The sequence below is a fragment of the Myotis davidii genome, unplaced genomic scaffold (assembly GCF_000327345.1).
Source record: "Myotis davidii unplaced genomic scaffold, ASM32734v1 scaffold1105, whole genome shotgun sequence".
NCBI lineage: Eukaryota > Metazoa > Chordata > Mammalia > Chiroptera > Vespertilionidae > Myotis > Myotis davidii.
In genome coordinates this window covers 311122-321006 of record NW_006296063.1, presented here as the reverse complement: position 1 = coordinate 321006, position 9885 = coordinate 311122, and the positions used below count along the sequence as shown (strand labels likewise).

The 9885-nt window shown below is 45.1% G+C and overlaps 1 protein-coding gene across 1 annotated transcript; it reads right to left on the bottom strand.

Annotated features, from left to right (window-relative positions):
• Positions 1-4222: 4222 nt before the first annotated feature.
• Positions 4223-9617, bottom strand: CNGA2 (cyclic nucleotide gated channel alpha 2). The gene is made up of 6 exons (XM_006771001.1): positions 9501-9617; positions 9208-9300; positions 8395-8565; positions 7178-7285; positions 6257-6363; positions 4223-5915 (listed from the first exon to the last, which is right to left on the bottom strand). Exons 1-6 carry the CDS (start codon positions 9608-9610, stop codon positions 4510-4512), a joined length of 1995 nt encoding a protein of 664 aa, XP_006771064.1. The 5' UTR covers positions 9611-9617; the 3' UTR covers positions 4223-4509.
• Positions 9618-9885: the final 268 nt, after the last annotated feature.

Below are 9885 nucleotides of genomic sequence, written 5' to 3'. Positions count from 1 at the left end.
AAAATGATATTATAACTCTAATGATTTATTGGTGGTTACCAATAAATGTGTTAAGTGTCTTTCTCAGCTGGGGCAGTTAACTGTGACCAGCACAGGTAAGGGAAAAGCTATGCCTCAGGCCCCTTCCCCAAAAGTGAATCAATAAAAAATATATTTTTTAAAAAGAAAATAGATTGTGATTACTAGAGAGCAAATGGATTAGGGGAGCAAAATGAGTAAAGGGGTTCAATTGTATGATGAAAAGTGCTAATTATACTTTTGATGGTGATCACTTTGTAGTGTATACAGACATTGAATCACAATATTGTACGGCTAAAACTAATATAATGCTATTGGCCCCTCCATTCCACCCACAGTTGACAATGCATAATTCTAACACCATAAGAAACTAGGAACTTTGTCAAAAGTAATTGATTAATTGATTAAGGAGAAGGAAGTACACAGAAAAAATAAAACATCAACAACCTAACTAATAAGTTTTTATACACTATCCATTTGCATAGTAGCTAGTCCCCAAGCATCAATATTCTGGATAGTGTAAATAAAGTTAAGTGGTAACTCAGGGTTGGAATGAAATGTTAAGAGAAAAGAATAGTGAAAGCTGATAACTGGAAAATATTTCAAAAAGAACATCTTGATATGAAGTGTGTCTGCATGAGCTGAGAGGGAGATTTCTCTCATTGAGTAAGTTTTATTTCTAAAATATATTCAGACAAAAGATTTTATGTTAGAGCTAGGTAATGGGGAGGAACTGAACCCAAAAGTTTGAGCACATTATGAACCACCAAACTGTAGCCATGTAAGTAAGCACAGGACAATGAAGGCAATAGAGCATTCTGAACATCTCTTCCAGACTTTTTATGACATTTGACCCATAGATAGTTCCAGAATTTTTAAGAAGCATTCTCCAGACAACTTTAGAGGATAAAAGTATACAAAGCAGCATCTTTACCCTATGTAATCATGCTGGGCCTATTAATCAGAGTGACCTGCATCCATGACCACATAGATCAGTGATGGCGAACCTATGACACGCGTGTCAGAGGTGACACGGGAACTCATTTTTTGGTTGATTTTTCTTTGTTAAATGGCATTTAAATATATAAAATAAATATCAAAAATATGTCTTTGTTTTACTATGGTTTCAAATATCAGAAAATTTCTATATGTGACACGGCACCAGAGTTAAGTTAGGGTTTTTCAAAATGCTGACATGCCGAGCTCAAAAGGTTAGCCATCACTGACATAGATGTTCATGTGACCAAAGTTCAGTCAATTTATAATACCCTATATTTACAGATAATTGGTCTATGGTTTGGCATATGACTCATGTTCTGTCAATCAGAGTTTTTCCATAATACAGCCTGCTCTAGGTTAAGATTTATTACCTTGTAAGCTAGGGAAGAGACCAAGAAATTACATTAAATTTAAAAGAAGGCTAGAGCCCAAACGGCGTTGCTTTCTATGAACCAGGAGGTCATGGTTTGATTCCCTGTCAGGCACATGCCCGGGCTGCAGGCTTGATCCCCAGAAGGCAGCCAATCAATGATTCTTTCTTATTATTGATGTTTATATCTCTCTCTCTCCTTCTTCCTTCCACGCTTAAATTAATAAAAGTATATTTTAAAAATAAGAATTAAAGAAGGCTACAGAAATGAATTCTAATAATAATGAATTGTGACACCAAAACTCAGGCAACAAAGTAAAAATAGATAATTGAACTACATCAAAATTTAAAACTGTGCTTCAAGTGACACAATCAACAGAGTGAAAAGGCAACCTATGTAATGGGGGAAATTTCCAAATCATATAACTGATATGGGTTAATATCCAGAATATATAAAGAACTCCTACAACTTAACAACAACAAAAACACACCAAGCAACCCAATTAAAAAGTTAGCAAAAGACTACATAGACACTTTCCAAATAAGACAAATGACCTGAACAAGCATGTGAAGAAATGCTTAATATCACTAATCATAAAGGAAATGAATATCAAATGAATACCAATGAAATATCACCTTATATCCATAAAACACAGAAAACAAGTGTTGGTGAGAATGTAAAGAAACTGTAAGCCTGTCCATTTTTGTTTTTGTTTTTGTTTTTTTTTAAATATATTTTATTGATTTTTTACAGAGAGGAAGGGAGAGAGATAGAGAGTTAGAAACATCGATGAGAGAGAAACATCGGTCAGCTGCCTCCTGCACACTCCCCACTGGGGATGTGGCCGCAACCAAGGTACATGCCCTTGACCGAATCGAACCCAGGACCCCTCAGTCCGCAGGCCGACGCTCTATCCACTGAGCCAAACCGGTTTCGGCAAGCCTGTCCATTGTTGATGTGAATGTAAAATGGAGCAGTTACTAGAGAAAGCAGTATGGTCTTTCCTCAAAAAATAAAAAAATAACATTACTATATGATGTAGCAATTCCACTTCTGGGTATATTCTCAAAAGAAGTAAAAGCATAAACATAAACAGATATGTGTATACTCATGTGTACTGCAGTATTATTCACGGTAGCTAAAAGATAGAAACAATCCAAATGTCCATTGATGAATGAATGGCTAAACAAAATGTGGTTAATAAAGTGGAATGTTGTTCAACATTAAAAAAAGAAGGAAATTCTGACACGTGCTACAACATGGATGAACTTTGAAGATGTTAGACCAAGTAAAATGAGCCAGCGACAAAAGGATAAATAGTGTATGATACCACTTTTATGAGCATCTAAAGTAGTCAAATTCATAGAGACAGAAAGTAGAATTCTGGGTGCCAGGGACTGGGGAGTGGGGGGCACAGTCTTAGATTGGGAAGATAATGGGGACACAGTTTTAGATTGGGAAGAAAGAAAAAGTTCTGAAAATTTGTTTTACAAAAATGTGAATGTACTTTACACTACCAAACTGCACACTTAAAAATACTCAATATGGTAAATTTTATGTGTATTTTACCACAATTAAAGGAGGGGGGAGAACTGGTATGCACAAAGGCATCTGAATCTGTACCTAGATTTTCTTTCCCACCAATTAACACTTGTCCTTTAGGTTCCTGATAATCCAGTGGTACTCACTCAAATATCTGCTTCTTTAGAAGATCCTCCCCAGCTTCCCAGACATAGCTAGTGTTTCTGTTAATATGTGGCTGCTGGCAAATAGAACCATAGAGCTTTGGTGTATCTGATTACTGCCACAGTGAATAAACATTCTCCTCAATGACAAAACTGCAGACAGAGCAGTGAGGGAGACTGTCTTGGCCCTGCCCTCAGAGCCCACAGTCTGCAGGGGAAATTAGATCCTTCAAAACCAACCACATAGTGTGATATGAGCCAGTGAGCACTGTGAATGCCTAGAAAGGGCAGTTATTGACTGCATAGCCTGGAATCAAGGCCAATCAAGGAGGCCTTCTCCAAGAAGACAGTACCTGAACTGAGTCCTGAAGGACCAGGAGGTAAACTTAGGCAGGCAGAGGAAGGCAGCAGAGGGTATTCCAGGTGAGTGAGCCCTGGATCGGAGGAAAGAGAAATATGGGGAAAAGAAAGGGGTTGAGAGAGGAAAGGAAAGAATGTGAGTAACAAAGTTGAGAAATAACCACAAATGATTCAAAGGAATTTATTAACTTGAAAGTGCCTCTACTGCAGATATTTACTTGAAGAGTCTCCCACCCACCGCCAGCTTTCAGGGCCTTTTTGGAAATGTTCTGCATAGAGGGATGATGATCAGAGATCCTGGCCACCTTCTTCTCCTGGTGGCATTGCCCACTGTCTGACTGCCAGTTACATTGCTCCTCACTTTCTTCCTTGGAATGGACCAGAAGTTAGAAGCATCATTACCTCTTTGGTCCAGAGAAGACTGCAGAGATCCTACTCCTGGTGGCAGACAGACAGATCAACCAAGCAGAAGTTGGAGTACCTGGCAGGGAGAGGTATTCCTGTCTGAGAACCCTTCTCCCTATCCACCTACCTCCACACACTTTGCCTGAGAGACAGACAATGGGTGCCTGTGGTAAATGTCTGCAACCAGTATTTGAGTTATATACATGTGCATGGAAATGAGGATATTCAGAACATATATTAGAAAAAGCAAGGACCAGAATCAAGTGGGAAGTGCCTGAGTACAAAGGTACCCGAAGATAGGGGAGTACTGCAGCAGAGTGCACACCATTCTGTCTGCAGGTGGGTTCCTTCATAGATTATTGCCTAGACTCCCCGTCCCAGGAGAGACCCCTTGAAGACAGTTCAGTTGCTCTCCTCTTTCTTCCTCATAATGGAGCAAGCTGAAGCTCCTGGAAGGCAAGCCAACAAGGTCTGCACTTTGCAAAAGCTTAGCTGATAGCTGGACTTAGAGGAGGGCTCCTGGGTTATTGAGCCTGAAACCTGGTAACAGATAGGCTTTGGAGAAAATTCAAGGCAACCTGGGGGTAATGTATTCAAATGTAAAGACCTACATGGCTCTTCTAGCTCCTGGGGTCAAAGCCAAGGTTGGAGAGGCAGTTAGGCCCTAGCCCTTATGGTTTTTCAGCAACAGCTGGCTCAGGGCTGTTTGCCCCATCAGAAAGGTAATCATCCTCATTGTTCTGCTTCATCTTGGTTTCCAGAACCGTGATGCGCTGCTTAAGCTTTTGCTGGGCCCCCGTGTACTCAGCCAGCAGGCGGCTAAAGCGAGTGTATAAGGTCTCCATGTTGGTCTCCAGCTGTTCTAGTTTCTCCTGTACATTCACCTCCATGTTGGCTGCCACCTCATTCTCATCCAGCAGCCCCTCCTTCATTAAGATCTCTCGGCCCCTCTCCTCCAAGACCTTCTTGGCATCAGGGTACTCAGTCACTGCTTCCATAAGATCGTCTTTGGACAAGCAGAAGAGATCTGAGTAGCCCAGACTGCGGATATTGGCTGTGCGTCGATTGCCCATTTTGCTACCCTTAATGTTAAGGATACTGATCTCCCCAAAGCAACTCCCAGCAGAAAGCAGGGCATACTGAGTGACACCATCATCAGCCACCACTGCCAACTTGCCCTCCTTGATTATGTACATCTCTTTGCCAATATCCCCCTTGCGGCAAATGTAATCCCCAGGGCTGAAGACCTGAGGACGAAGCTTCAATACCAGCTCCACCAGCAGGCCAGCCTCACAATCCTGGAAGATGCGTACTTTCTTGAGTGTGGACAGGTGGACATTGATGGCTATCTCAGCCCTCAGCTTGGCTGGCAGGTTTTTGAGAACTTCCCGCTCATCCACAGTCTTCTTATTGGTCCACAGGTAGTCAAACCACTTAATGACCTTGGCTTCCATCTCCTTGCTGACTTTGCGAAACTGCATGTAATGTTTGACTGCATCAATCTTGGCCTGGAACTCGGCCCGGGTGGCATTCATGTTGGAGATCATGGAGCCCACATTTCCAACGATTGTGGCAAAGATGAGGACGCCAATCAGGAAGTCAAATATGACAAATAGGTACTCCTCATCCTTTACTGGGGGTGGTGTTTCCCCAATGGTGGTGAGGGTCAGCGTAGACCAGTAAAGGCAGTAGATGTATTCCCTAGCCAGGTAGCCATACTCAGGGTCAGTGATGTTGGGATAAACCCAGGTATCAACCCCAAAGCCAATGGACTTGGAGATGGCATAGTAGATGCAGGCATTCCAGTGAATGATAACCAAGATGTAGAGAACCAGGTTGCTGATGCGGAAGATGTTGGGGTAACTGGTGCGTGTCTCAGTGCGGTCAAAGAATTCAAACATGCGGGCAAAGTGTAGCAGGCGGTTAAAGCGCAGTGCAGGGTTGTGGATGCCCACAGCAAAATAGACCAGGTCCGTGGGAATGATAGAAGCCATATCTAGCTTGAACTGTAGAGTGTGGATATAGTTGTCCCGCAACTTCTTGGTATCTTTGACGAGCAGCCCCTGCTCTAGGAAACCTAGTAGAGATGCAAACCAACATATCACCTCTGCTTTCAGCCCTCTCCATCCTGATAGGTTAACACACTGCAAGGGACAAACTATTCACTCAACTCTCCTTCCCAAAGAGGGGTATAGGAAACTCATGTAGCAGGGATAGCCAGAAAGATCCCAAGAGAGCATCCCCTAGCTCACTAGGCATGTGAGGACCATGAGATTCAAAAAGGGGCAGGCACCAACCCAAGTCCCAGCCAAGCAGTTGAGTCTAAACTTGTGTTGAGAGGGCTTCTTGAAATTTTGGACTCAGGCCTTTGGACATATGGGTCATGCTCCTGCTTGTGCATTTCAGTTGCTCACTTACCTGTGCGCAACCGGATGAAGAGGTCTGCAATATAGACCACATCTGAGTAGTAGTCCAGCACCAGCCACACTAGATAGTAGTCTTTCTGTAGGTCACTGAAGCAGGCTCTATAGGAAAACAGGGCTGGGATTTTCCCCTCAATTCCAAGCCGAGCTCCCCTAGAGGCCCCAAACTGAGTGCCCATTGTGTGCAAGGCGTGGGATGGCTACCAGGGGAGCTAATGAGTCACAGTCAGCCTGTTGCTTAGCCAAATCCTTGCTGAATGAATGACTGGGGTGGGGGATGGGGAATGGAAAATGTTATCAGGGAATGCTAATTACAGATTGGCTTTGTAACCAAGACTGTCAGAAGAATCTCCATAGGTTGAAAATGGAGAGAGGAAATTTTCTCTTGAGGAAATAGCATGTTGTGATCCTAAAATAATGACTGCTTGGGGTGGGTATTCCAGAAGGTGGAGCTAGAGAGAAAGCCAGGTCCAGAGGTCCTTGAAGGCCATACTGAAGGCTTAAACTTCAACCTGTGGGCAATAGGGGGCCATGAAGGTTTGTGAGGAGGGAGTGACATAATCAAATCCCAGTTTCTACCAACCACACTAGTTGCAAGTGTGGAGAATGAGTTGAAGGGGTCAAGAGTGCCCGCAAAGAATGGGTGTAAGGCTGTTGTAGTTGTGCCAGGGAGAGAGGAGAGTAGCCTCACCTAGGACAGTATTGGTGGGGATGGAGAAGTAGAAACAGATTACAAACACCAGGAAAAGGTATAAAAGGATAAACATAAAACTTTCGTAGCATATTAATTGAGAGAGGTGGGCTTTAATAGGGCAGTAGGAAGCCTAGGGTAAGCTCTGTCCACAGTACGCTCTCAACTCCTGGACCTGAGGACTGGGCTGCTTTGGCCACCACTTCCCAGACCCTCCCTATTTACCTGGCCACAAGCAGGCACCAGTTGTAGAGAACAGGCATGGCAACGACAAACAGCCAGCGGTAGTACCAGTCCCCAGCTGGGTCTAAAACAAATAGTTCACATTTCTTCCTAAGGAGACAAAAAGAGGCCAGCTTGGGAATCAGGCGCTCAGTGTGGCAACACCCCCACTCCCAGAGGCCAGGGGTTCCTAAAAAGCAATGCCTAAGGGGATGTGCAGGGTAAAGAGTAGGTTGACTTAGAGCACTGTTTTTCAGAGAGCCACAGCCTGGTACTAGACATCTGAACAGAGGTCAGATGGGCAAAAAACATTCATTTTCCTATTTTAATCCCCCATTGGCTCCCATGCCCTCTGGAGTCCCCTTGTCTGGAGGGAATGACAAGGGGCAATGCTTTTATTGGGGTGGGCCTCAAAGCCTGGGGAGGGACTTCCACAGGATTGTAATGAGGGCTCAGGACCTGCTCATATAACCCTCCCGGGAAGAGAGAGGAACTCCAAGCAAGTGAGTGCCAAATGCTTTTTGCCCACCCCACCCTCTCTCTTTACTGCCTGGCCTCCAGCCCCCAAATCACTTTCCCAGATGCTGCATCTTGCCTTGGCAAGAACTCTTATCCTACACTGGCCAGAGGTGGGGAATGTCGGCTTGGCCAGACATCTGCAGTCGCCTACTCATTCCTCCAAGAACATACCCTCCAGCTATGCCTTCTCTATTCTCCCCACCCCCTCTTGCTCAATTGTTCCTAGGCCTTCCCTGCCAGTGAGCCTCCAGCATGGCCTCTTCAAAGGCCCACCTCTGCTCTCACATTGGCACTGGTATGGGCAAACTCTCAACAGCACTCTGTAACTGCGCCCTACTCTATGTTTACTTGCTGCTGGAATAGAGGCTGCAATTGAGCCCTCTCTCTGCTCACATTCAGATGTCCTTGATACTTGCTTCACGAGCAAAGAGAGGACATCTGGCAAAGGGCAGCTTAGGTGAAAAAGCCACTACAGGCTCCTATAGCAAGTGGGTCACTGACTGTTGTAAAAGCTATTAGCTGGGACAATGGAAATATTCTATAGTTAAAACTGTAACAGGTCTCCTCTGCCTACCCCATTCCCTGCTATGGCAGGGCTTAGTGTAGAACCCAGTCTGCTCATGGTGACATAAGAAACCCCACGGAGCCCTCCAATTGCATGTTTGGGAGCCCTTCCAGTCCCACAGGTTGGACAGGTATACTTGGTGCCCTTGCCCTCGCCGTCCTTTTCGCCTTTGCCATCCCCTTGCTGTGTTGTCACGGTCTGGAGTTCAGGACCACGGAAACGCTCAAGGAATGAGTCAGGTCTAGGTTCCTCCTCCCGGAAATTCTTGTTGGCCCACTCTCTAATGACCCCCACCAGGCGGACGATCCTAGAGATGAGAGAGGAATCATAAGTCAGAGAGAACTGTGTGTTCAGAACCTGTACCCAGGAGCTCACTGTCTGATGAAGGAGATGGGAAATGGGCCAGGTCATTATTTCCCAGGTCATTATTTGCCAAGAACTGGGATCAAGGCCAGTGCTGAGGCCAGGGAGCTGGGACTCAGGCATGACTTGAAATGCAGCCTTAGGGGAAAGGGAAGACTTCCTGTAGGAGGTTCCATCTCAGTTAATTGTGAAGAACAAATAAGAGGTCTCCAAGACAAGATGGAGGTTGTGCTAAGAGAGGACATGCCAGAAAGATGGTTATCCCAAGCTTTCTGATTTCCCTATGAAACCTACAGCTCCGGGTTTCAGATCTCAGGGCCCTCTATGTAGGCCCCTCTGTGGGAAGGATCTCTCCCTCCTGACACTGAGACAGGCAAATCTAAAGAGAAGCCTCCTCTGGCCACTCCAAGGTTGTTCAAAGGAGCATCCTCAGGAAGAAAGAGTTGAGCTAGAATAGCACTGACAGTGTTTCCCAAATGTCTCTGTGGGAAGGCCCAGTGGAACTGAAAGGAGGAAAGCCATGGTATCCACTTTGACAGTGCCTGTGGGCAGGAGGGGATAGCAGCAGGGCCATGGTGGAACTCACCTGCGAAAACCACCCCTCCCTCGCTGGGGGGCATCCATCTCTGCCAGCCTCTGTAGTTCTGAGGAGGTGTCATCTTCAGCCGCAGACTCTGGCCTGCAGAGGAAGAAACAGTTGACCAAAGGTTTTCTAAGCATACCTTGTCTCCTATCAGCACTGTCTTCTTTTATGACTTGCTTAGACATCCCATGGTTCCTTAAGAGGATGTTCTTGAGTCAAAGATTGCTCTGCAACAATGAGGCAGAACTTAAGGACGTAGCAGCCTCCAGGCCATCTCTGAAATGATGCATACTCACCTGCTACTCTTCCTGTGGTCATCTTTGCCATTGGCCTTGATGGCAGTAGGTGCATGATGGTTGTGGTTATTGGCTGGGGAGCTCTTTATACCATTAGATTTTTCTGTCATCCTGCATGTACAACTGGGACCCTCACCTGCCAAGGAGAGGGCAAAGAGTAAGGTCACAGAGGACCCTGGCACCCATATAAGTCAGGAGAGCTGAAGGGGAGAAATGAGAAGAGAGCCAGGGCCCACTTGGCAAACACCACCACATCTGGGTACTGATTTTCAGTGCAGGGCATGGGGACCCAGCATTGCCTAAGTGCCAGTCTCTAAGCACCAAGAAGATAATACTGCTCTCTCTATTCTGATAGGTCATTAAAAAGGCAATGGGTGTTAAATTG

Excerpts from the sequence above, each read along its gene's own strand:
- CNGA2 (XM_006771001.1), bottom strand. The coding sequence starts at position 9,610 with ATGACAGAAAAATCTAATGGTATAAAGAGCTCCCCAGCCAATAACCAC. Across the intron at positions 8,566-9,207 it reads GGGAGGGGTGGTTTTCGCAG|GATCGTCCGCCTGGTGGGGG; the intron begins GTGAGTTCCACC and ends TCTCATCTCTAG. Across the intron at positions 7,286-8,394 it reads GGCGAGGGCAAGGGCACCAA|GAAGAAATGTGAACTATTTG; the intron begins GTATACCTGTCC and ends TTGTCTCCTTAG.